At 42.2% G+C, this 27,255-nt stretch overlaps 1 protein-coding gene and 1 pseudogene across 2 annotated transcripts in view; both read left to right on the top strand.

Annotated features, from left to right (window-relative positions):
* Nucleotides 1–25,493, top strand: part of FMN1 (formin 1) — a 341,600-nt gene extending 316,107 nt beyond the window's left edge. For both annotated transcript variants that reach the window (XM_087822443.1, XM_087822447.1), the window contains 2 exons: nt 22,547–22,631; nt 25,369–25,493. In XM_087822443.1, the coding sequence (XP_087678569.1) occupies nt 22,547–22,631; nt 25,369–25,413 (130 nt within the window). In that variant the 3' untranslated portion in view covers nt 25,414–25,493. The remainder of the gene's footprint in view (nt 1–22,546; nt 22,632–25,368) is intronic.
* LOC107542943 (small ribosomal subunit protein eS1 pseudogene) lies at nt 2,949–8,770 on the top strand (annotated as a pseudogene).
* Nucleotides 25,494–27,255: the final 1,762 nt, after the last annotated feature.

The following is a 27,255-nucleotide window of genomic DNA, read 5'->3' as shown; positions in this document are numbered from 1 at the left end:
CTCGTGAAACCCGAAACAATTCTAAACACACAGGTGACGGTCTAAGAGCGTCCGGTGCCCCTGCGCCTTGCGCCTTGTGAGTGAGTGATGAACCCTGCCCTTCCCAGGCGTCAGGGCGCCGTGCTGTGTGTGAGCAGAAGAGATGGTATGTCACTGGCCGTATGGTTCACCTGCAAATTCACTAGATCCAGGAGAAGAGCAAGCTGCTGTACGATGGGTGGTGTGTTGATGGCATTGAACTTTCCTTGTCCTTTGAGCCAAAGTAGGCAAAAGAGCAAACTTCTGTGCCCAGCACAGATCCAGAATGTGCCACTCCCTAGACCTTTTTTCTGTCGCCCACCCAGCCTTCCTGCTGCCCCTGGCACTGGAACTCACCCTCCAGTAAAAGGTACCAGGCCCTTCCCTTACCCCTTATGGGTACAGGCAACGAGTGCTCACCAGTGAGAAAAACACCTCTAAACAGAGAGTTAGAAACCAGCATTTTTACGCCATTAATTTGCTACTTGACCTTCTACCAATCACTTATTATTACCTGGGGGACCCAGCGACCTATCGCGTCTGTAAAATGTATGTATGGGAGGAAGCTGGAACTAGATGTACGCGATGATTTCTTCTAGCTTGAAATCCCTATAAATCTAGAAACTACTTTTCTAATATTCTAAAAAACCGTATGTTTAATTTCTGAAATGCTCCTTTTCATTAATCTTGAGCTCATTAGAGACTACATTGGAAGGCATTTAAGCCAGCGTCTGGCAGTGAGTGGGGGGAGGTTTGGAGCAGGGAGAATTTTCGTTGCCCTCTTGGAACTGGTAAATGTCTACAGCTACTTTGCCTTATGTCCCCAGTTCTTCCCCTAAAATACTGCTGTTGGTCTTAAAAACCACTTTTTTTTTTGGAAAGTGTACATGCAAAAAAATACTTTCCTCTGCTCGTCTGTACCCAACCTTGCATTTATGGCTTATTAAATGTCATCGGGATTTTTATTCTCCAAAACAGCTTTTCCTCAATTTTACCTTTTTCATGCACTTTTGTATTTGTGCCTCTTGATACACAAACCTTCTATGGATGTTTGTAATACACATTTCTTCCAACCATTAAATCAGCAGATTATTCAAGCACATGCGTAGTTGCAAAGAAGTAACCTAATTTTGCTGCTACATTTATTACTACTCTCACTCCCTGTTTAATTACTCCCGGATATAGGATCCTTCCTTATGAAATGTTCCACCACTTAGGATATCCTAAGACTACTCCCCTCATATGACCACACATACATACATAAAGGCCACAAACCACTACCACCCACAAAACGAGCTATGAATTTGCCAAAAGGTAAAGAAGTCCCCGAGGAGTCATGACTCCAGGAATCAAGTCTTGGCAAATAATTCACCCTGAGCCAAAGCAAACTTTCAAAGTGCCATTTAAAAAACCCATAATGGGTAAGTAATGAGTGAATAAGGAGCTTGGTGAATTTTATGTGAAATGCAAATAAGAAATTCTGTTACGCACATAGCTATAATTTACACTACTGTTTCTTTAGTTCAGCTAAACACCAACAGGGGTTTTGTTTTAAGTATATTATTTGCAGCTATTATGGTTAATGATGCAACTGCCATCCCCTTGACAGCAGATGGTTCTAGCTATTGTGGGGTTATCCCCAAGCTGTTCTCAGAGCTCCCTGTTGCTCAGGTCACGTTAGGAGTAGGAGTTGGGGACTTAGAGAGACCGTCACTCAACCCACAAAGAAGCCATTGATTGCAGTGTAGACGATGTAGGAATTCTTCTCCTCATATGAGAAAGTTATTCCTGGAAAAAGTTCCATGAGCTAACATTTCCATTTATTGAAATCTGCTTTCCTGCTGACATGCATCCATGATCATTACAGTAACCTCTCACAAGTTAACTTTCTCTTCCCTCGCCCTCCGTTTGTGGTTAAATGGTTTGTGTACACTTCACTACTAGGAAGCTTCATATTTTAAGGGACCCATTTAACTTACCCATTTAATTATACAAATCACCTTCTAGTTGGCTGGCAAAACTTTGAATTTTCCTCAGTCACAGTTGAAGGCAGCTCTGTGGAACCCACAAACAGTAAGTGTCCCAAAGAGCTAACTTATAAACAGAATCATCGTAATCACGAAAAATAAAACCCACTTCTTTCCCAAGCAGTAAATTTAAAATTACTGCTGCAAAATTAAAACTATGCCATGAATAAGGAGAGGAGATAGACTTTATTTATTTTTTAATTAAAAATTCCCTTTGTGTGTTTTTTAATTCTTTCTTTAAAAAAATATATCTTTATTGATTTCAGAGAGAGGAAAGGAGAGGGAGAGGGAGAGAGAGACAGAAACATCAATGATGAGAGAGTCATTGATCCGCTGCCTCCTGCACGCCCCCGACTGGGGATCGAGCCCACAACCTGGGCATGTGCCCTGACCGGGAATCGAACCCCGATTGCCTAGATCCTAGGTCGTCCCCAGCCAGGCAAGATAGTAGACTTTAAAATGGTAAGAATTATAAAATCGTTGATTTAAAAAAACACACACTAAAACACCTCTTTTGGGCCCCTTTTCTGTGGAAACTATTGTTCCCTCTGGCTCTCCTCTTCCTTCTAGCTTCCTAAAGGAAGAGTTTATGTTAATTTCTTTGCTACGTTTTCCTTTGCACAAACTCACTCTTTCCTGTATCATTAAGGATAAAGCCTCAGTCGCCATAACAAAGACCAAAATAACTGTTGCTTAAACAAGAAATATTTATTTTACTTTTGCATAATAATTTGAGTGCAAGCTATTTGAATGTGGGGGGGTCTCAGGTTCTTTCTGTCCTGTGGCAGCCATCATGAAGGTGTGTCCCCTTAGTCACAAATTGTTTGAATGTGGGGGACTCAGGTTGCTTCTGTCCTGTGGCAGCCACCATGAAGGTGTGTCCCCTTAGTCACGGGGTTGAAGATGGCTCGCATCATGTCCACCAGCATCGCTACTGCCGAGTTCCTGCCAGTAGGAAGGGGAGGGCACAGCCTTTCCTTTTAAGCGTGTGGCCTGGAAGACGCACACGTTTCATTGGGAAAAACTTAGCCTCGTGGCTGTACACAAGGGAGCCCGGGAAATGTAGGCTTGTCCAGGAGCCATGTGCCCAGCTAAGGACTCATGGGTTCTATGACTAACGGCAGCAGGAAAAAGGAATGTTGAGACCATTAGCAGACTTTGCCACCTTTCTTATTTGTGAAATCCAATGGCTCTTTCTAACTCCTTACCACTACTAGCTTTTGACTCTGAAGATGGTTTCTTCCAGCTTGAAGCGCCTCGCTGCTCTGACAGTATTCTGAGTATGTTTCTGTGGCGGTGGCCACTCCTCCTTCCTCTCCAGTAGCTCCTCTTTGCCTGCTCTTCCTGAAGCCTGAACCTTCCCCCAAGGTTCAGACCTCAGAGTTCCTCTTTTCTACTCAGTGCTCTCCCCCTAGCTAGTCCCAACTATTTTCACAGCTCCACCTATCACCTCTTGCCAAGGCCTCCTGAGTCTTCCTACCCAGCGCCAACCTCTTAGTTCTAATTCTTAGACCCAGATCTCCTGGAGCCCACCAAACCTTCCCACAGGATGCCCAGCCCTCCCCTGCAATTCAGCCATCCCCGTTAGAACTTATTCTGTCTCCACGGAGGCCTACTCTTCTTTGGTTCCCTAACTTTCAATTGCACCACTATCTTCCTAACAGCAAAAGACAGGCTGGAAACCCGAGTCATCTTTAATGCCATAAGATTCACTTCCCACCAGTTGCTGACGTCTCAGTGTTGCCTCCTCAGTGGCTATCCTTCTTTACCCTGTTTTCACAGTGGGCTTTGCCCTAGTTCAGGACCTCATCTCTCACCTGATATTGAAACATCCTCCTAACTGTACTCTCTGCCCATAGTTTTTCAGTTTCCTCTTCAGTATTCTTTTGTATCCAGTTGTCTTTCTACAACCTAAGTTAGGTCACATCTATTTTTTCAAATATGTTCTGTTGTTTTCTATCACCGATGAAATGAAGGGAAGAGAATTAGCCATATATGTATAAGGTTGGTATTTATATTCATTCATTGGTTGGGTCCTTGAAAGAACAGCCCTGTAAAGAAGGTGTTTTGCTGTTTCACAGGGAAGCACAGGAGGGAGTAAACGAATTGCCAACATCAGTTTCACTAGTAAGCAATAGCACTGGGGCAAAAGACCCAGGTTCTTATTTGACGCTAAAGCCTGAGCTCTTTCAGGTGTTCATATTCTCTCCCAAATAAGAGCGTGAGCCTCCAAAACCTTGCTTTTAATTCAGTTTCCAGCCTCATTTTCTGTATCTCATCCCACGTGTACCCACCATGACGACCCACTGCTTCTCACATCTGCACGTTCCTGCCTTGAATTCCCACTGGATGATTTCTTTACCTTGCGTTGTCCCTGGTTACTTCCTGTTGGTCAAAATATAACCACCTTTTAACGGTTACCTCTAACACCAGCTCCTCTAGAAATTTTCTGAGTTGCCTCTGAGTAGAACTACCTTTTCTTCTGGTCTCTGACAGCATATTTTCCTTACCCTCCTTTAGCAATTCATTCCAACTTGTTCTTATAACAATTATGTGTATTTTCCCACCTGTTCAATACAAACCCATTCCTTGTTCTGTCTTCCATGGTCCCTTCTTCAGCACAGAGCCTAATATTGTTTATTGATGTGGAAAGGACTTCAGAGCATAGAACAAAATGATTCTAAGTGAGCATTGAAGATCCTGGGTGGTGTAAGAGTTTGAAGGAGGAAATGATCACAAAAAAATGTGTAAGCCAGGGAGGGCCTACGGAAGCTGTTTAGTCATAAACAGGACCAGCCTAGGCAGACGGTTGTAGAGGGGACTCAGGAGCCACTGGGAGAACGTTGGAGATCAGTCGCTCGCAAATCCGGCAGATCTGCCAAATCACCTGGAGAGCCTTGTAGAAATGTAAACAAATCTAAATCATAATTCCAGGGTGGGGAGTGGAGGGACCTATAGTTTTAGGAAGCTCCCCCAGGGAAGGCAGAGCAAGAACACATTTTGTGTCTGTTCACCTCAATAAATGTCTTGGCTTCACCCATCCCTTACTTAAATATATCAGGCAAGCTTTGGAGGTGGAGGAGGACACCTCCCCAGTGGATCTTGCTGCATGCTCAGCCAAGTTTAGGAACTGCTAGACCTAGGTCATCTTGAAGGTCTCTTCCAACCCTGATTTACTGTGATTTTAAGTAGGAAATGAGCTGGGTATTGACCACTGATAAATTCAGTTACTTAGAGAAGAAAGGGGTAAGGATGTTCTTGGAGATCACATGGCAAAGGCCTGGACTTGGAGGCTCAGCACACATTTTGGAAGAGTCACATAGTGTGATTTCTGGGGCCAGCCTAACTGCCACAGTGTTTTCCATTTTCCTCTCTGAGTGCATCAGTCCACATCAGTCAGCCTCGCCTGCATTTGTATTTTGCATTCCAATAATATAAATTTGCAGCTTAATCAGCTTGATTTAAACAGATTCTTTTAAAATACTATTATGTATTAACTGCTGTACAAGCTATGAGACCCTATTCTGGATGAATTCAACCTAGTGATCACATACTGTCTCCTTCATGAAGTTTTTCCCAATCTCTGTGAGCTGTCTTTTCTCCAGAATTCTGGGGTGGTGTTGTTTCTTCAATAGCACTAGTTATTTCTTTTTCATTCTTTTAGTTATAGACAATTCCTCCCTTAAATAAATCATAAGCCCTAGAAGACAAGGGCAGAGTTTGTAACTCTTCATTTTCTCTGTAGCACCTTATATTTCCTTACTAATAGTAGGTGCTCAATTAACATTTGTTGAACAAATAAACAATCACTGTGATCTCTTTTGCTGCGTTGAAATTGATTACAGAATTTTCTGTCTGCTGCTGATAGATGAGAGACCTTATTTATTTGGTTTTGGTGGTAGAATTCCCCAAATACATCCCATATGGGTTGCTTTTTCCCAAGGATTTAAAATCTTAAGAGCTTTGTTATATAGAGAATAGACATGTTCAGAACAAGAAAGATTAGTCAATGGAATAAAACAATCACCTTCTCTGTTCTTGACTGTATTACTTTCAATTTGTCTTTAAAAAAAAAAAAAAAAAAAAACTAGAAAAAAAAAGAAAGTGAAGATCCTTGGGGTTCATGGCTATGCCAAGCCTCAAACCTCTGTGGAGCTCAAATAAGAACCTTAGAGAGCATCTGTCTGCACTCTATTTCCCTAGCTTGGCAGACAGCAATGGAAACCCAAAGTAAGTCTCCTTCATTCAGCTAGAATATTTCTAAATTGCTTATCTGTGGGCCTCCTGACAGCTCCTGCCTTGGGCATAGACTAGATGGAATAGGGGTCTGCCTGGGAAGTATGATTTAAGGGGCGCCAGAAAGGCTGCCTGCTCCACACAATCTCCCCTGTTCCCTCAACCTTTTGTTTTAGTCACCGTGCAAACAGCCTCTGATCAGTTCTAGTTTTTGGTGAGACTCAGTAGGTGGTGCAGGTTTCAAAATCAAAGGGGGGAGTTGGCGTCTACAAGCACATGCATGTCTTCATTATCAGGATTGGAAAGGCCTTCCAAAGACTAGCCGTGCATTGCAATTAAATGTGCAGATTTATGACACAGGGCCGACTTCAGTTTCCAATCTGTCTCCCAGACACCTACCTCTCCCCGAGCAAGGAAATGCAATGCTGTTACCTTTCACTCCGCACCTACATCGCCGGGCGGCTCGGGGTGTTTCGTCTACCAAGTGCAGAGTGATTGGCTTTAACTGATCATGCATTCCAGGGCAAGTCCAGGGACCCCCCCCCCCCCCCACTTCCACTCCCCTGTGGCCTGGGGGAGAAGCTCTGCAAACGGAAGCGGCTTTTGTTCTGCAATTAATCATTTGCTTTCAAAATGTGTTTGGGTGCTACAAGTGATAGCCCGTGAAAACCATGAAGTGGCTGACCCTGTAGCTGGTGAACTTTGGTCTGTAAGAAGACTACCTTCATTGTAAATAGAAAAATAGCTTAAGAATGGGGTAGGGAAAATTGTCACATTTAGGAAGTAGAAGTGATGGGCTGATTTATCATGGACTAACTTTTAGAGACTAGATTCTGATGTGTAAGGAGCCAGGTCTTTTCATCTCAGACCTGCTTGAAGCTGACCTGGGGAGAAACGTGGAGGTGAGGGGTACTCAGGGTCAAGGGTCAGACTCTTTAGAGAGAAGGAGCATAGAAGAGTGTGTGTCTGTTCAAGTATGTGGTCCTGCTGGTCTGTCTGAGATAACTGATTGTGGGGTTACTCATTATTTCATATTGTCTATGGCTCTCATCTTTCAGTTTTATTTTCTTGCCCTTTGGAAACATAAACTAGTCAGTAATGTTTTCATCAACGGCTGCAATGAGGAAGACATTTCTCTTTACACTGAGAACTAAGGAGTTTGGTCTTTGTGGTGTTTGTTTTTTACTGACAGTGAAGGTTGACTTATTTCATTCACTTCCATAACTATTTTCCGTGTGTAATAGTTTTATCAAGAATTCAGAAATACCTGGAGAGGTAGTTTTTGTCCAGAAGGATAGAAATAAGGGAGGTTCCTTCAGCCCCTGGCAGGTCTCTGTGGTTGCACTTAGTAATTTAGAACCGAAGTTGGATATTAGCCCCTTTTCCCCCAGCTATGGAGAAACAACCTGACTCGGTGAACTGAGGATAGTACCTCATGGAGAGCTGAGGATTATCAAAAGGCCCCAAACAAACCCTAGAGAGCACCCAGAGCCTTACCTCTAATGTGCAGATTACCAGGCAATGACTGGAGCATGGCCTGGCATAGCCATGTCCTTCTAAAAGCATGTTTAAAACCACCCTATGACGTTAGTGCTAGCTATGCTTCAGGTAGACCTCGTGAGGAAAAGATCAAGATATTACCCTCCCTCTTGGCTCTCTGGGCAGCACAGTGGTTGTGGGTAAGAACAAGTACCTTATGAAAAGGGAGCCAAGAAGAAAGCAGTTGACCCACTTTCTAAGAAGGATTGGTGTAATGTGAAAGCACCAGCTATGTTCAATATGAGAAATATTGGAAAAACACTAGTCACGAGAATTTGAGGAACTAAAATTGCAGCTGATGGTCTCAAGGGCTGTGTTTTTGGAGTGAGCCTAGCTGATCTGCAGAATGATGAAGTTGCATTTAGAAAATGCAAACTAATTACTGAGGACGTTAAGGGCAAAAACTGCCTGACTGATTTCTGTGGCATGGATCTTACCTGTGACAAAATGTGCTCCATGGTCAAAAAATGACAGAGCATGATTGAAGCTCATGTTCAAGACTACTCATGGTTATTCATCTATTCTGTGTTGGTTTTTCTAAAAAATGCAACAATCAGGTTCGGAAGACCTCACCTCTTGTGTTCGGCATCAATAGGTCTGGCAAATCTGAAAGAAGATGATGGAAATCATTACCCGAGAGGCACAGAATAAATGACTTGAAAGGAGTGGTCAATACATTGACTCCAGATAACATTGGAAAAGACACAGTAGAAGAGGCTTGCCAGTCTATTTATCCGCTCCATATCTTTGTTAGAAAAGTCAAAATACTGAAGAAGCTCAAGTTTGAATTGGGAAAGTTCACGGAGCTTCCTGGTGAAGGTCACAGTTCTGAAAAAGCTACTGGGGATGAGACAGGTGCTAAAGTTGAACGAGCTGCTGGATATGAGCCCCAGGCCAAGAATCTGTTTAAAATTCAGACTTAATGGTGACAAATAAAAAATAATATTTGGGGGGTATTACCCTCAATCTTCTCCATCTGAAGTGGCATAAATCACGTGGTGCTGAGCTTTCCTAGTTGAGAAAGCACCTCCACACCTTTCCAGCCTCCTTTCTGCTGTTCTTTGTTCTCCGGCCTCCAAGGCTGCAAGGAGCTCATAACAAAGGAGTAAATAGCCAGTTGGTATTTCACTTTGCAGCTTCTTATACCTCTTCTCTGATCATATTTCCCAAAGGGAGACCATAAATATACCATCATTTGCTGTTAGAAGGAGCTCTCTCTAATCACGTTTGCTAAAGCCAACCCATACTGGGTAGTCAGACTGGCAAGTAATTCATTTTACAAGTGTGATCTCCAGTAGGTGCCAATTCCTTTTCCATCCCACCAAAACCTTATCCACCATTCAAAGGGCCTAAGGCCAGAATTTACTGGGCCAGTGACAGAGGCATGTTTTTCTCATGTTCCTTTGTTGATGATGTTTCTCCATGTATTTCAGAACAGTCACCAGAATGAAGAGTTCTTGTCCCCATTAGAGAGATTCGGGTTGACGCGTCTTTAAATTTTAGGATTAGTCTAGTGGTGTGGTTTGGGTCTTCAGCTTTTATTCCTGCTTTTGAGGGAACTTTTCAGGCATCCCCTGTGGCCCGCTGGCTTAGAGGCCCACTGCTACACGTGCTGGCACATGGACTGCTTTGACCCCCCCCCTTAGTGATGAGTGACAGTAAGTCTTCTTTAAAGAGACTCATGTTACGGCCACTCAGATTTCATGTTTTCACCATCCTGCATCTCATGAACTTCATTCCCTGCAAAGCCTCCCTTTTCTTTGCCTTTATCCACAGTGTGACTTACAGGATCTTCAGTCAAGATGTGTACATGGTCTGGGTTGTGCAGTGATTCATGTTTCTGGATCACACAGTGCTGATATAGTTTCCTCTTTGAAGCTGGTAGCTCTGTAGGCAAAAACTTCTGCACTCCCGACGTCCCTTCCTTGGTCCTATTCTCCGCATTACAGAAAAGGAATGATTTATTAACAAGTATGCCTCAGTAATATTACCAGGTTGTATATTTTTCTACTTGCTAAAATGCATTGGCCACTATCATTTAAGGTAATTTCTAACAAATACCACCAATAGATGTTCAAAACAGAACAGTATTCTCTTACCCTTTTTTTTTTTCTTTTTTGTTTACTCTTCACCCAAGGATATGTTTTTATTGATTTTAGACAGAGAAGGAGAAAGACAGAGGAGGAGAGAGAGAGAGAGAGATCAATGTGAGAGAGAAACATCGATCCGTGGCCTCCCGTGCACACCCTGGCCGGGGATCAAACCTGCAACCTGGGCATGTGCCCTAACCCAGAATGGAACCCGCAACCTTGGTTTTTTTGTTTTTATTTTTGGTGTACCGGAGGACACTCCAACCAACTGAGCCATCTGACCAGGTGCCTTTTTCCCCCCCTCATTTAAAAAAGACTTTATTTTTTTTAGAGAAGTTTTAGATTTATAACCAAACTGAGATGGAGGTACAGAGATTTCCCACATATGTCCCCATGCATGCGTAGCCTTCCCCATTATCAACATTACTCATCAGAATGGTACCTTTGAAAAAGGCAACAAGGATGAACCTGTACTGATGCATTATAATCACCCAAAGTCCATAGTTTACTTTATGGTTCACTCTTGGTGTTTGGACAAATATATGATGACTTGTATTTACCGTTATGACATCATACAGAGTATTTTCGCTGCCCTAAAAATCCTCGTTGCTCTGCCTAGTCATCTCTCCCTGGTGCTCCACAACCACTGATCTTATTATTGTCTTCATTGTTTTGCCTTTTCCACAACATTTACTCACTTTTAAACACTAAAATTAACCCCACTGTTTAGCACATATACCCTCACCCTGAGCCATGATTTGAGATGAGTTGTGTCTAGACACCAATTAATTGCCTATGTAATATTTTAAATTAAAAATATGATGTAGACTCATACTTAAGAGTTATTCAGAAGTTAATAGGCCGGCAGTTTTGTTACAATTCAGAAAGCTATTCAAAATGGGAAAGAAACGAAGGAAGGAAGGGAGGGAGGGAGGGAGGGAGGGAGGGAGGGAGGGAGGGAGGGAAAGGGAAAGAGCAGGTGACCAAAAAAAAGAGAGAGAGAGAGAGAGAATTGCAGTCACAGAATTAAATTGGGAGGAACCTTTGGCAGGATTTAATCAGATGGGTCCATTTCATTTTTTATTCCAGGGTTGTTATAAGCAAAAAAGCAAATAGAAATTGGAAGGTAGAGTAGGGCCAAAGCCAGGAAGATAATGCAGAATTCCAAGCAAGACCATAAAGAAAGTGAATCATAATGGGATGGGAGGCAATTCCTGTCTTTATTATGAATGGGAAGTAAGTGGATGTCCCCACGAGTGCTTACTGTTCCCCACATTTCAGCTCATCTGAATCTGTCCTCACAGGGGCCTGTCTGTGAGTATTTGCCAGAGACTGTTGATCTCTCAGAATTAGAACATATCTGGAAAGTAACAAGCAGAGAAGAGTTGTAGAAGTGGCCATATTGCTGATTTTTAAACATTTGATATTTTCCTAGAGCCCAAAAGGTCAAATCTAGTGGCTTTAGCTGTCAGAAGAACATCCTTTCAGAAAGCCTTGTCTTCTTAGTTAGTTGTCCATCTCTACTATTCCTCTGGATAATTCTTTAGGGAAAAAACTTCTATTGGCTGTCATTCCCCTGAAGATGAAGGTGGTTTATTTTTTTCTCCCCCCGCCCCGAGGAGTTTCAGTGGGTTCTGTTGAATTCCATGCACAAGGGTTTTCCAGCTTTTTATTTCCAAAAAAACCAGCAGAGCTCTTTATGTCCGAATGAAAACATGCGCGAAGCCCCAACATATAAAACAGATAAAATAAAACCTTCCTGGTTGAAGCAGGGCTTGCAGATGTTAGGGGTCTAGAGGGTCTCCTAACTCTTCCTCCTCTCCCTGAAACATCTTTGCTGAATGTTAAGGCTCTTTGGAAGACAGTTTGAAAACATTGCTCTAAAATATTGTTTTTCCAATAGTGACAAAGGGTATAAAACAGCCTGAACCCTCTATCTACCTCACCTGCTCAATATTTCACTTATCTCTTGACTGGTTGGTGTGGTTCATTCCTATGGTCAAAAATGACAGCTCTTCTCTTATTTATACTTCGTGCTGATTTCAGCATATTCTGCCTTGTGCACCATGAATCAATGAAATACTGAATGTCAAAAGAACAAAGAATAGTGTACTTCTTCAGTCTTATATGGCCGCATTCTGAAATGGTTTGATTTAGTGGCAGGCATATAAATCTAGCCTGTAGAAAGCCCACAGTATGCCCAGTGTTACGACCTCCCAGATGAAGTTGTAGTCCTGGGGTGCCTAAGCCTCTAAGTGAAAAGGCCTGTCACTCTTCAGGATGCAGTTCACTTAGCTGCCATGTGACCCCAGCTCGCTTGTTAAAGAAAAAGTATGATTTTTTTGCCCTTGGCCAGTGTGGTTTGGTTGGTTGAGCGTCATCATGTGCACTGAGAGGTCTCCGGTTCGATGCCAGGCCTATGCCTGGGTTAGACTCGATCTCCGGTAGGGGGCCTGCAGGAGGCAGCCGATGAATGTTTCTCTCTCGTCGATGTTTCTCTCTCTATTCTTCCCCCTTCCTCTCTTTATAAAAATCAATAAAAAATATTTTTTTTTAAAAAGTATGGTTTTATTTATACATTATCCAGCTCTTTTCATGGTTAGGATGGGAACAATGCCTCTTAGCAGCTTTCTACATTCTAAGTGGGAGGAAAATTCCCTCCCCAGGCGCTTCTCCTATGGAAGCAAGGTTACAAATCACTTCCACAGAGTAAGGGCTGAGCAGGAACATCAGGAGACGTGTCACTGTCTCATCTCACACTGTGTCTTTCCTCTGTAGACTGGCAGAAATGGAATTTACTGGAGCCCTCAGTAACTCCTCAGGATCCTATGCATTATAAAGAAAAAGAAGAAAAGGCAGGGCTTTCCGAAGTCAGCTTTACTGAGGCACTTAGGACTTGAGAGTAGTGATTTTCTTTCTAACTTATTTATATTTTTTTCCCCCTATATAGTGATTTTTCAAAGGGGGTGCCTCATAACCTTTGAAACCACATTTAGTATTTGCCTATAAGTACTCATTTAGAGCAAGTATTTAGACCAGAAACAAAAGTAGAATCAGGTTCATAAACAGTAGATCAGGGGGGAGATTGAGCATATGCATGTAGCTAGAAATTGTCTAACCAGCGAGTTTTCTGACCAAATGCAGAGTTTTTACCACCTCAGTGAGATTTGGGATGAGTTGTGTAACCTCTCTGAGCCTTAGTCTCCTGTGGGCTAAGTAATGTGGGTACTTTTAGGCATCCTGGAAAGCACATGTTGACGTGTATAAATATTGAGCACATTCGGGTGGCCTCGAGCACCCTTTCTTTTTCCTTATTTAGGACTCAGTCAGCTAATCAGTAACTGGAACTATATGTTTAAATGTTTTTGCTTTTCCCCCCCAAGGATAAATGCAATGCAAATGCAGCAGATAATCATTCTACTACTGTAGGTATTTACTAAATACGTATACTCATTTAAGGCAGGAAAGAAAAAGCTATGAGTGCGAGTCATTCATCTGTTGTTTAGATATTTTGCTGACGCCTGATCCGTGTGTGGCCCAGTGCTGGCCATAGGAACAGGGAGACCAGATACGCACAGGGTGTGATCATTGTCGTCCAGCAGTCCCGGTGGGTAAAGGAAATAAGACACCTATACAGTGCTCAGATGAAACGTCCTAAGTGCTTTAAAAGAGGCACAAAGTGCCCTTTCACTTGAGAAAAGAGCAATTACTTCTAGCTGAGAGAGATGAAGGAAGCTTTCATGACTTTGGCACTTGAGCTGGGCATGAAGAATGGGAGGAATTTGAGCACCTGGAAAGGAGGAAAAGAGTCATTGAGGGACTGGTATGAGCAAGATGCGGAGGTGAGGAAAGCCTGGTACAAAGAATGGAGAGTGGTTTGCTTGGGACAGGGAGCACAGGGAGGTGAAGGAGAGTAATCATATTTGGTAAGTAATCACATACATAGTTTTTAATTTTCACACTGATTGTGCTACTGAGATTCGGCGTTATTCCCACTTTTAGCAGAAATTGAGTCTCAGAGGGTTTAAGTGATTTGTCTAAGGACAATATAAAACCAGATCTGGGTCTGTAAAGGTAAGATAGACAAGTAAACTAAGTTTAGAAGGTAGGTGAGCTTTAATTGCCAGTATAAGGGATTTGAATCTTATACTATAATTCAAAGAGCAGCAAATTACAGCCTATGGACCAAATCCGACTCACCACTGGTTTCTGTAAATAAAGTTCATTAGAACACAGCATTGCATTGCTGTTCATACATGCATTTGTTATGGCTCCTTTCACACCACAGCAACAGAGTGGAGCAGCCCCAGAGGCCGTATGACCCACAAAGCCTAAAATATCTAGTGTTAGCTGGCCACAGTGCGTGGGAGTCACTGAAAGTTTTCAAGAAGAGAAGTGACATTCTTAGAGTTATGCATCATTAACTGAGACCAGGTCCATCAGCAGGAAGATGGATTGGAGGGAGCCAGGTCGTTTAGAAGACTGTTTCAGTCATCTGCACTCCTGGACTCTCACAGTAGCCTTCCAGTAAGTCTCCCAGCCAGACCTCAAAGCTCAGAGAGTCCAGGCAGTAGCAACAGTGAGCAAAATGTGCAGGGTATAGAAAGACCGACTGTGCAAGCAGGCCAACAGATGGCATCACTGACCGCCTCAGGACTGCGGGTGCGACAGGAGTTACAGGAAGTGCCAGGAACTGAGAGGTTGCAGCACAGAACATTGCAGCCGCTCAATGTTGCCGTACCTTCCACTTGGATAAGACGTCAGAGCTGGGAAATCTTACATGAAATCTCTGCATTTACAAATGTTAGCAATTTAAATGTGCATAAATCCTCAGGTCGAGTGCACAGCAGACCTCCAGTCTGCAGTCTCTCCCACGTAATTACCAGAACACTGATTCTGAGTCTGTTTGGTGCAGTCAACAACAGCAACTACGGGAATTTCTTCAGCGGGTCTATGACACTTTGCCCACAGTTTTCAAAGAACATTTTCAAGAGATAGATACAGACAGACAGACCTACCATCAATCTCTTGTCAGGTCAAAGCAGTTTTTAAGACTTACCCATGCGTTCTGCCATTCCAGTGTTCATAACATAGCTGGATTGTCAGGATATTAAGCATTTGTTTCTTATCTTAGATATGATACAAAATCAGCTCAAAAGCAACCTTGTCCTCAAAAACTCACGTGGACTCTATTGTTAAGGCCATACAGAGAATCTAGTGAGATTTGCTGGTTTGCATGTTGAGGGATCATCAGTCTTGAGCACTGGTGATGTACGCAGGTGACATTAAGGAACTTAATATTTTAGTGGACCTTAATGGACTTGCATTTTTTCCCCCATAACCATTCTTGGTGCCTGAATTTTTATACTTCAGAGCTTAATCACTTGTAATCATTTATTCATTTATTTATTCAGTATTCACTGATCACCTGCTATATGCCAGGTGCTGTACGAGATGCTGAGGAAAGAAAGACAATGAAGTTGTATCCGCTGCTTTTGAGGAGCTGCAGTCTAGTGTACAAGGCAGGTGCCTAGAAATGATCACAACACAGTATAAGATACATGAACCCGGGTGGGAGGCATCAACTGTATCCAACCAAATTTACCTTTCTTCATGTACTAAATGTACCCTGGGAAAAAGAGTTGAAAAATATTTGGCTTTATTAATAAAAATGACTAGCCCTGGCTGGTTTTCTCAGTGGTTAGAGCATCAGCCTGCTGTCTGAAGGCTCCTAGGTTTGATTTTGGCCAAGGGCACGTACCTCAGTTTCGGGCTCAATCCCCAGCCTTGGTCTGGGCACAACCAATTGATGTGTTTCTCTAACATCAGTGTTCCTCTCTCTCTCTCCCTTCACTCTCTCTCTGAAAAGCAATGGAAAAAAATATCCTCAGGTAAGGATTAAAAAAAAAAAAGACTCTACATGTCCTAGACAGTTTTAGGCGGGGCCAACTGCACAGTGTGTGGAGCCCCTTGCTGAAAAACTTGCTTGACAGGGGCAGGGTGTGAATCCTGTGCAGGGGCCCTGTGCAGCTGCACAGGCTGTGTTCCACTGAAGACGAGTGGGCTCAGCATTTTCAAGACACACCAGTGAGCAGTATTTTGGGAAAGGAAAGGATTTTTTCCTGTTTTGTTCTCTAGGTCTCCATTCATTCATGGCATGTATATGCATGCCAGCTTCTGGATCAAGGATCAGGGGTACAGCAGTAAAAATGAGAGCCACCGTCTCGACCCTCATGTACCTTATGGTCTAGCCGAGAGTTTTGTATGGGATCATTTTCATTACCTGGTCAAGTTATGTCTTAACTACAGTAGGGGGAAATTATTTAAATGGCCAGTGAGTCTCATTTTTTTCTTTATGATTTTAGATATATAGTATAAATTGAAAATACAATTTTTAAGTGTATAAACATAAGTTTTCTTTAAGAAACAAATGTTATTTTGGTTATCAGAAAAACAAGGTTAATATGAAAAAAATATATACTTACTCCCAAGTTCGATAATATCTCAAATGTAAATTTTATTTATAATAATTACCTCTCTGAAACTTAGAAAAAATATAAGGAAGTAGATGCAACCTTTGTTTTGAAATTTAAACAATTTCTCTTATTTATTTGGTTGAAGAATTTTTCCCATACCTGCACCAAAGTTTAGCTTCTAAATAGGACTTTTAGAATCAGCAAAACTGAGGTGAGTTCTTTTGTTTGTTAAGTCTCAGGGTAATAGCAATAGCTGATCTGGTTTGCTTTCAGAATACATCTAAATGATATCACTGCAAGGTAGCACTTAGCTAATAGCTCCCCTTGTTTAATTTGTAGTCAGGACTGTTACCATGCATTCTTAAGCAGTTTCTCCATTTCCGTGACAGAAGATTCCATATAGTTATCCTTCATTGACCACTTGCTATATACCAGACATACTAGATGTTTTCCATATATTAATTCAATTAATCCTAACAACTATACCTTCTGGTTGATATGAACCTCCATTTCATAGGTGAAGAAACTGAAATTTACATAAGTTGATTAACTTGCTCCAGGTCTTCTAATAACTGGCAGAGTTAGAATTAGAATCAAGTCTAGCGGATGCTGGAAGCTACCTGCCACCAAGCTTTGCCTTCTCCCAATCCTGTATGATTTTCAAGAGTGCCCTGTGAAGGGAGGCATAATAATTGAATGAGAACTTTAGGAGAAGAGCGGGATGGGACCACTGAGATCAGAATTGTCCTGGAGTATGTATAGCTGCTTGTGGTCTGCAGTGCAGCCAGCTACTGACCAGTAGGAAAAGGTTTGCAGTGGGGACAGGACCTTAGGCTGGCTCCCAGCCCCCCTGTCTCTACATGGCCAGTGTGGAGAGTGGTTGCAGGGCAGCTGAGGAATGTAGGAATTGGAAAAGGCAATGCTGAGCAGGAGGGTGGTAGAAGACCGACTCTGAAAGAGGAGACCAGAATTCAAAGGTGAAAAGGAACTACTAAAGCAAAAGGTGACCAGAAAAAGTTCCCTAAACCTTAGGGGGCCCGGAGAGAGAGAGTAATTCCAAACCACAACTGTTGGAATTGGGATTAAAGGGTCACTAACAGGTGTTCTCTTTGAAAACAAATCTTGCTGGAGAGAAGCCAAGAAGAGTAGATGCTACAAGCTGTGGCCTCATAGCACCATCATTGTGGTCTGCAAATCCCTTAATAGCCAGAGTCCCCAATGTAGTCTGACCTGGGCTTGATCCTTTCAGTGAATTCTTTTCTTTTGTGGAGTATAGTCATGGTTATTGCTGCAAACGGAAAAGTTTAGTAGGCATTGTGGTGTATACACTCAGACCTGTGTCAGTGATGGGAAATGCCTGTTTTCAGGGCAGCTTTGCAGATGTAGTTCTTCTTGGGTTTTGTAAATCATTGCTCATCTCTGTCTCATTTTTATTTCTCTTCTGATGCACAAGTCAGCATGTTGAATTCATTGTAACTACCTTGTGCATGTGGGCTGGGAGATTAGATTACTAAACGTATGTTTTAAGTAGTGTGTATAATTAGCTAAGTAAAGAGCTGAGACACTCAGCCACTTCAATATTTAAAAGTAGGTGATTAATGTTGAGCAAGAGATTTGTATTTGAGGCTCTAAAGAAAAGGCATGTGTGGTTTTTTCAATTATTTAAAATTGCAGTTGACATTCAGTATTTCGTTAGTTTCAGGTATACAGTATTGTGGTTTGACACTTATATAACTTATGAAGTAATCCCCCCTTAAGTCTTTCACCCACCTGACACTATATATAGTTATTGCAATATTATTGACTATATTCCCTGAAGTGTGCTTTTCAATCCATGACTGTTTTTATAACTGCCAACTTGTACTTCTTAATCCCTTTACCTTTTTCACCCAGCCCCCCAAACCCCCCCCCCAATCTGGCCACCAGCAGTTTGTTCTCTATATCTGTGAGTTTGTTTCTGTTTTGTTTGTTTTGTTTTGTTTTTTAGATTCTACATGGAAGTGAAATCATATGGTATTTATCTTTCTCTGTCTGACTTGTTTCATTTAACGTAATACCCTCTAGGTCCATCCATGTTGTCATAAGTGGTGAGATTTCATTATTTTTATGGCTGAGTAATATTCCATTGTATATATATGTACCACCTTTTCTTTATCCATTCATCTTTTGATTGGAGCATTTAATTTATTTATATTTGCATTTAAAATAATTGTTGATAGGTCTGCAGTTATTGCCATCTTATTCATTGTTTTCTGATTATTTTTGTAGTTCTCTGTTTCTGTTCTCTTGCTCTCCTCTCTTGTAAGTTGATGACTTTATTTCTTATATATTTCTTGCAGTTTTTTGGTTTGTGGTTAACATATGCTTCACATATACTAAGCTATTTTTATAGCAGTCTATTTTAAGTTGATGGTCACTTAAATTCAAATATATTCTAAAATCACACTATTTTTACTCACCCCGTCCACATTTATGTTTTTTGTAATTGTATTTTACTTCTTTTGTGTGTGCGTGTGTATCCCTTAATTTACTGTTGTAATTACACATGATCTTTCTACTTTTGCCTTTTAACCTATGTACTAGCTTTAGTGTTGGTTGATCCGCTGCTTTTATGATGTTTGCCTTTGTCAGTAAGAATTTTTTCTTTTCAATATTTTCGTTTCATATTTTTTATTTTTTGCCTTCTTCTTAGAGAATTACCTTTAACATTTTTTTAAATTTATTTTCATTGTTGAGAGTATTGCAGATGTTGCCCATTTCTTTGTAATATTGATTTGGTGGTAATAAACCCCTTTAGCTTTTTCTTGTCTGAGAAACTCTTTATCTCTCCTTCGATTCTAAATGATAACCTTGCTGGAAAGAGTAATCTTGGTTTTAGGTCTTTGCTTTGCATCAGCATGTTCATTTTCTAAAGAGTGTGAGATTTTTTAATATTTAGTATTTTTAAAATATTTTTGAGGAAATTTTTAAAATAAAGAAACATACGAAGAATAGCATAACACCCATATTCCCACCACCTGGAATTATCTCTCCACATTTTACTAAGTATTGTTTTAGAGTTTTTAATTTAAAAAATGAGGCATTATAGAAATTAAATTGTATTATTCTACATACAACCTCCCAAAGTCATTCTCTTCTTCCATCTTTCTAGTAAAAACCTCTATCATGAAACTAATGAGTATCTTTCCAGCCTGTATATAAACATAGATAGAGGTTTATATGTATGTTTACACACATATGCAGGCATCTGTGAACAACAGTTGTATAGGTACCATTTATAATCATATATACAATGTGGCACATTGCATGCAGGGACAATAGTAAGGAACATGTATTGAGTGATTGCACTGTACCTGGAGCTGTACTATTTCCATCCTTTCAAGGGCTGTATGTAGTAGGCACTGTTATTATCTCCTTTTCTGGGAAACCAAGGTACACAGAGAGGTCAGGGTGAAAAAGTAGTAAATTAATCCTATAGCCAGGCTCTGGAGCCTGAGCATGTGACCATCATGCTACATGGCCTCTTCACTGTATCACCATGTTTCTGATATCTGTAATTGTTTTTTTATTAAATTTATTAGGGTGACATTGGTTAATAAGATTATATAGGTTTCAGGTGTACAATTCTATAATACATCATCTGTGTATTGTATTGTGTGCTCACCACCCAAAGTCAAGTCTCCTCCTGTCACCATATATGTGACCCCCTTAACCCTTTACTACCCACACCACACACACTTCCCTCTAGTAACCACCATACTGTTATCTGTGTCTGTGAGTTTTGTTTTGTTTGTTTTTCCTGTTTATTTGTTGCTTTCAGTCTTATATCCTACATATGAGTGAAATCATATGATTCTTAACTTTTTCTGTCTGACTTATTTGCTTAGCATGATATTCTCAAGGTCTATCCATATTGTCACAAATGGCAGTGTTTCATCTTTCCTTATGGCTGAGTAGTATTCCATTGCATATACAGGGGTGGGCAAAAGTAGGTTAAATTACCAACCATCAAAAGATAAATCATAAGTAAGGATACAAAATAATAATGATAACAAGAAGGCATAATACAAATAAATCATACAATAATAAATAATACAAGAATAAACTCTGTCTTGCATACTCACAACTGTAGACCTACTTTTGCCAACCCCTATATGTACCACATCTTCTTTACCCAGTCATCTACTGCAAGACACTTTGGTGTTTCCTGTCTTAGCCATGTCTTAGCCACCATGAATAATGAACATAGCAGTGTGTATATCTTTGTGAATAAATGTTTTCAAATTTTTCAGGTAGATACCCAGAAGACCGGTTGCTGGGTCATATGGTAACTCTATTCTTAATTTTTTGAGGCACCTCCATAGCGGCTGAGGACCTGACCACACTTGTCCCATGTAATTGTTGATAAGACACTCAGCCAATAAAAATATATCTAGTTCATGGTTATCCCATATTCCATTAAATGAATATAATAAAAAAGCAGTATTGCATGGTGGTTAAGACCTGCAAGATAGGAATGGTGAAAGTTCCTGTCTCACAAGGTTGTCATGAGAAATAAATGGTTTAATTCAAATAGAACAGGTAGAACTGTACCTGGCATGGAGTAAGCACCCAATAAATGTCTGCTAGTATTTACTATTACCACCTATCCATTACCCCATTGAACCTAATCATTAGGTTTCCAATTTTTCATTACTGCATATATTGCCACAGTAAAAGCCCTGTGCCTGTAAATCAAAGTTTCTTTTGAGTATCTGCCTAGAAGAAGAATTGATGGTTCATAGGGTATGCATGTTTGCAGTTTTACTTGATTTTGCCAGAGCCAGCTGTACCAGTTTACACTGCCTAGCGCAGGTGTCTGCAGTTCGCATTTCCCCAGATCCTTAGCAACAGTTGATATTGTCTGACTCCCCATTCTCCCCTTCCCCAGCCTCTGGCACTGCTAACCCACTTTCTGTCTCTGGATTTGCCTCTTCTGGACATTTCACATAAATGGAATCATATCATACATGGATTTTTGTAGCTGGCTTCTTTCACTTCCCTTAATATTTTTGCGGTTCATCCACTTCGTAGCATGTATCAGCATTTTATTCCGTTTTATGGTCCAGTAATAGTTCACTATGTGGATGTACTGCATGTTGTCTCCATTTTTCAGCTGATGAAAATTTGGGTTGTTTCTACCCTCGGTTCTCATGAATAATGCTGCTGTAAACATTCATGTGCAAATTTTTATATGGACATACATTTTTATTTCCTTGCCTATACATATATTTATATACCTAGCAGTGGAATTGCAGTCGTACGGTAACTATGTTTAACACTCTGAGAAACTGCCAAAGTGCCTGCACCATTCTACGCCCCCATGAGTAATGCGTCAGGGTTCCGGTTTCTCCAAGCCCTCGCCTCCCACACTTGTCTTTCTTTTTGACTCTAACCTTCCTGGCGAATGTAAAAAAGTATCTGTCTCATTTTAATTTGCATTTCCCTGATGACTAAAGTTGCTGAGCCTTTTTTTTCATGTGATTATTGGCCATTTAGACATCATCTTTGGAGAAATGTCTGTTCAGATCCTTTGCCTGTATTTTAATAGGGTAATTTGTTCTTCTGAGCTGTAAGTGTTCTTCATGTGTTCTGAATTCAAGTCCTTTCCAGATACATGATTTACGGATATTTTGTCCCATTCTTTGGGTGGTTTTCCATTTTCTTGATGTGAATTGGTGAATTGTAATATTTGTAGTTTTCGTGTTTCCTGAAAACCTCAGTTTTCAAAGTTGTGTCCACATTGTCTGCTGGGTGGGTGGGTCCCAAGTCAGGGAGGCGTGACGTGAACATGAAGGACAAAGGGGCTGCGGCAGTTTCCTGTAGGGTAGAAGCTCCTGCGTTGGTCACAAAAGCGCAGACTTTCCGAAGGCATCTGGCTGAGCCCCGCAGCCGGGGAAGGCAGCTCGCCTTTGGTAGCGCACAGTCGCACCTTCACACGGAACCGGAGTTTGGACGTAATGATGGAAAGCACTGAAACCTTCCTTCTGCTTCCAGACTGCCGATCGCTAACCCGGCACCCGTTGGCTTTCCGTTTAACCTGACTTCTCCCCTTTTCTTTTCTTCTGTCTCCCCCTTCCTCTTGCCCCTCTGCCCTCCCCACTCCCTGTTTCAATTTCAGATTGAAAATGGCTCAGGAATCGGTCAGCAAGTTGACGTCAGAGAAGAAAGTGGAGACAAAGAAAATCAACCCCACGGCCAGTCTGGTGAGATGCGTTTTTTTTTAGCATAACCTCAAATTTTTTTCATTATTACTGAGGTGCACCCAGGAGTGTGTCTGCATTTAAAGGATAAGCCCCAGGGGAGTGGCAGGTAGTATCCAGATTCCCAGTTCCTGCCCCAGAGTAACATAGGGTAGATAGAATACACATACATGGGGGGGGGGGGGGGGAGGGAGGGAGGAAACAGCTCCGCGTGTCTGCCCGCCCGCCAGACTCGACAAAGGTCATTTCCTGATAAGCCAACTCCAGTCAGTTGCCAGTCAGAGCCCTCCACACCCCACGCCCCATGCCATGATCCCCCTTATCCCAAAGCACCTTTCTCCTGAAGTGTTCAAGCATTTCACAACCTCATCAGTTTCTTTTCCCTGTGAAAGAAAAGGGCAGGGCTTCTCCTCTTTTGATAGTTGGGAAAACTGAGAAGCAGAAAGACACAGCCTACCTAGTATCACTTCACAAATAGATGACAAAACCAGGACCGCACGCTGGGCCCCCGGCAGTCCCTCCCTGTCCTAGAAACCAGCAGCCTGGTCAGGCTTCCTCGCTGTGAGGCCAGGTTGTCCTCCACGGTCACGTTTTCAGGGTGGTTTACAATGAATCTCCACCTGTTTGTTACAGACAATAGTTGGAATAGCTCAATGGTTATGAACCCAAGGCGTCAGGGTTCAGATCCCAGCTCGGCCACTTACTGGTTGTAAAACCTTAGTGAAGTTATTTTCTCCTGGGGAGGGGAGGGGAGGGGAGGGGAGGGGAGGGGAGGGGAGGGGAGGGGAGGGAGGGGAGGGAGGGGAGGGAGGGATTACCTTTGCTTTAGGGTTATTTTGAGGAAGCTGAGAAGAGACATGTACAGTGCCTAGCACATAACAAGAGCTCAGTAAATGTTAGCTGTTTTCCTTTGTCACCGCGAATTTCGGCAGCCTTGCTTGACGCTGCAGTGGGGAACAGCAGCGAGTAGCAAGTGGGAGGATCACTGTCCTCCCTTTGATTTTCAGACCCTACCTTCCCTGTGCCCTGATCTACGACAGCTACTTAGCGTCTCCTTTGGTATCCCAAGTACTTTCTGTCAGCAGCCTCAACTCCTCGGACAGTCTAAGTGGAGCATATGTGATAAATGAGATTATTTCCACTGACTGACTGTGGCGTCCTTCGTCGCAGCCCCGCCTGCAGCTAAGCGAGTGCGGAGCGAGGCTGCCGAGTGAGGAGCGAAGTCAGGGCCGCGCGGCCTGCTCAGGAGAAGCGGCGGGCGGTGCGCGGAGCCTGCCCGAGGGACACGTGCTCCGTGCCCGCTGACACTCTGTTCGTTCCACGCTTTTGCAGGGTTTTCAGTGGCAGTGGGCTCAAGCCTGGTTTTTATCTTCCTCCCTGATTGGCCTCCCCTCCTTTTCCCAAGCCTCTTATTCGGGCTTCCGTCCTAACTTTGACAGCCAAACCTTATTTCCAGGGGCAAAGAGAATGGACTCAGTTCTATAAACCAGCGATTTCCACCCGGTGTGCCCCCAAAATTTTTAAAACCTGCAACACCTGACTATTTAGTCAGGGGCACTGACCACTTTTCCCTTAGACTGTCAAATAAAAAAATGGCAACAGCCAACACGACAATAGCCATCCAGTGCGCATGAACCAAGATTATACCTATTTTTTGTCACATCAGCAAAAAAATATATTTTTTGGTGTGCCACAGAAGTTTAGTAATTAGTTTATGTGTGCCATGCGATGAAAAAGGTTGAAAACCGCTGCTGTAGACAAAAGGGAAACAGTGCTGTTTTTTTGCAGATTGACCTCCACTGTGAGCCAGCTCCCAACTGCGATGCTCAAACTTGTTAGCGTTTCTTGTTTTGTTGTTTATTTTGGTAGAAATTAGGGAGAGCTTGTAAACTGATTCCTGATTTAATTTCACAAATCAGGGATGGGATCCAAACCTGGGATGGGTGTTTAAAACCATCAACTTACATTTACATCTAGGCCAGTATAGTAATTCCCTGTAACATCACATCTCAGGGACCCATTCTCAAAGTGCTCCTCTCTGCATCTGCTCTTTCCAAAGGAGGACACTTCTCCCAGTTCTTTTTTAGCCTCCTATTTCCCCACCCTTAACACACACCCATCACTGTGCTTAATATATTACTTCTCCAAAGTCCTAGAACAGTGAGGGTCCATGTTTATTTTTATATCCTGCCAGCAGACTTCCATGCTCCTCCCCATCAGAAGGTTGTCCCTGGGGGGGAAGGAAACTCAGGGGGAGCAGAGCAGAACATCTGGGGCAAACGGGAGCTCCTGCCATTCTGTAGAGACTAAATCGGGTCATCTTCCAGTTTGACTTTTCATATCTAGACTCCCTGGAAACTATTTCTTGAGCATTCCCTAATTCCATTAGTGGGCCAAGGTTAGGGATGGGAAGAGTCTTTGAGTAACACTACAGAGAGCACTTTTGTCACAGAGCAACAGCCTGGAATGATAACCGTCAGCATTTCAGATGGATATATTTGGCTTACTAGCTGGTTATGAGTTTTGTTTGTTTGTTGGAGAGGAAGGGTGATAGGTCGGAAGGGGCAGGTAACCGAGGGTTTCAGGAAAGAAGGCTAGAGATACTGTTATTTCTAGAGCATATGGTACAACTCCAGAATTCTAGACCAAAATTTGAGAAACTAATCAAAATTTGGGGAACATGAAAAAATTAGAAAAAAAAAGGAATGATAATAAACTCACTTTTCTTCTTAAACAACAGAAAGAAAGACTGCGTCAGAAGGAAGCCAGTGTGACCACCAACTGAAAAAGAGACACGGGAAAACGACAGCAAGACTGAGTACCTTGCTTATCCTTTGCAACACCAGCCTGCAGGGAGTTCTTGAAAGATATGTGACTAAACGTTTCTTTTGCTCATGGCTTTGTGAGGTATCTGCAGTGAGAACCGCGCCTTCTCTGAGAAGTCCCTGCTTAAGCCACAGAAACGAGGCAAAGCTGTCTAAGGGAACACTGCAGGAGTGTTTGACGATTGTTTCTGTAGAGGTCCAGAGTCCACTTTGTTATAAGACCAGAAGAAATCCTAAGATTTTCCAAATTTTTTTAAAAGCAGATATTTCAAGCTTTCTAACCACTCTTGACATACGTAAATTTGTGACGGAAGAAGAGAAGGATGGTTATGACTGTTGCCTTGAGAGAGTTCAAGCCTTTACACACTGCTGGTTTGATTATTGATCGTAATTTTGATCCCACTGCATCAAGATCCTGAAGTGTCTTTCTCACCAACAGTGTTGAAATTTACCAAAACTATTTTTAAAGAGGTCTAAGAATATGTATTTCCCAGAGAGAAATGGTTATTTTGTCATCGTTGTTGTTCCTGTTATGGAAAGGAGAGAAAATGGGATTGTACATGGGTGGAGAAGGGGTTAAATAACCATAAACTCCATAAACCTGAAGAACAAATTATGATACAGGGAGTTGACATCAGCCATTAACCCAAGACGGTTTCCTTTGTTTTCATATCAATTAATTGTGGTTTCCTGGACCAGCAGGGTTTCTCTACCCCAAATTCCTGAAAAACAGTGATAGCTGAGCAGGGAGACACTTGGGGTCAAAGCTGCTTGGACAAGTGACACAATAGCAGAGCACATTTCATGTCTCAGAACATTCGTGAAAGGGTGATGCCTGTTGACATGCACCTGAGCTCTGCGTCATGTTCTGGGACTGTGTGCAGCCGGACCCTCCCCACCAACCCCAGGAGGCAGTTTCCAGACAGGATTGCAAATGTTACAACCTTTTATCATGACCTTGACTGACAGGTGTGTGACGTAGGGTGAAGCAGGCGTCTTTGATGTCTGAAAAATTAAGGTCAGAAAAGTTCTTTATATCCAAATGCAAAGATGGTGATCACATTAACCTTAAACTTTGAGTGGACTGTCGCGCATGTGTGGCTTTTTCTGACCCTGGGAGCCAACATGACCACTGCCCCTTGAGTCGCAAGAGAAACGAATCTATCTTGTGAGGGGAGAGTAGAGGTGATTGGAGGTGAACTGATAATAGGATCAAAGACTGTCAGATTTGGGCCTTGAAGGGAGAGAGGTCAAAGCTTTCTCCTCTAATTTGTGGAGGACAGTCTAGACATGAACAACAACCTTAAACCCTTCCCAGTCCAGCTGCTGTGTGTGGCCTGACCCTTGTCCTAGGACCTCTCAACTTGCCAGGTGGCTGAGTTTCTACCCAGGACATGCCTGCCAGTTATGAGCCCCCTCAGGGATCCAGCTAATTAAAGCAATACCATATCCTAATATAATGCCCATCTTGGGAGTGAAGAATGCACAGTCAGGATCAAATCAAGTCTTCGAAGCCATATTCATGCAGGTGCTAACCACCTTTTCTAACAATTCAGAGTAAAGGAATTTGGTAAACATAGTTGGGTTGATTTTGTAAGACTAGTCACAGGTAGTATGTTAGTATATTAAGATACCAGGGTAGAGTCTCTGTTATTTTCACCCAGTTTGAATCCTGCACTATGTATCGGGATGCCCTCTTCCCAGTCCCCGCACATGCTGCACTGTTAACATCACCTTCATTTCTAACTTCAGTCGATCGTCAGTAAAGGCTCACAAGAGTTTGTTCAAGGTAGGCCATCTGA

This window comes from Miniopterus natalensis, chromosome 1, assembly GCF_054644295.1.
Source record: "Miniopterus natalensis isolate mMinNat1 chromosome 1, mMinNat1.hap1, whole genome shotgun sequence".
NCBI lineage: Eukaryota > Metazoa > Chordata > Mammalia > Chiroptera > Miniopteridae > Miniopterus > Miniopterus natalensis.
Note: the sequence above shows the minus strand (reverse complement) of the source record. Positions and strands in the feature narration are given on the sequence as shown.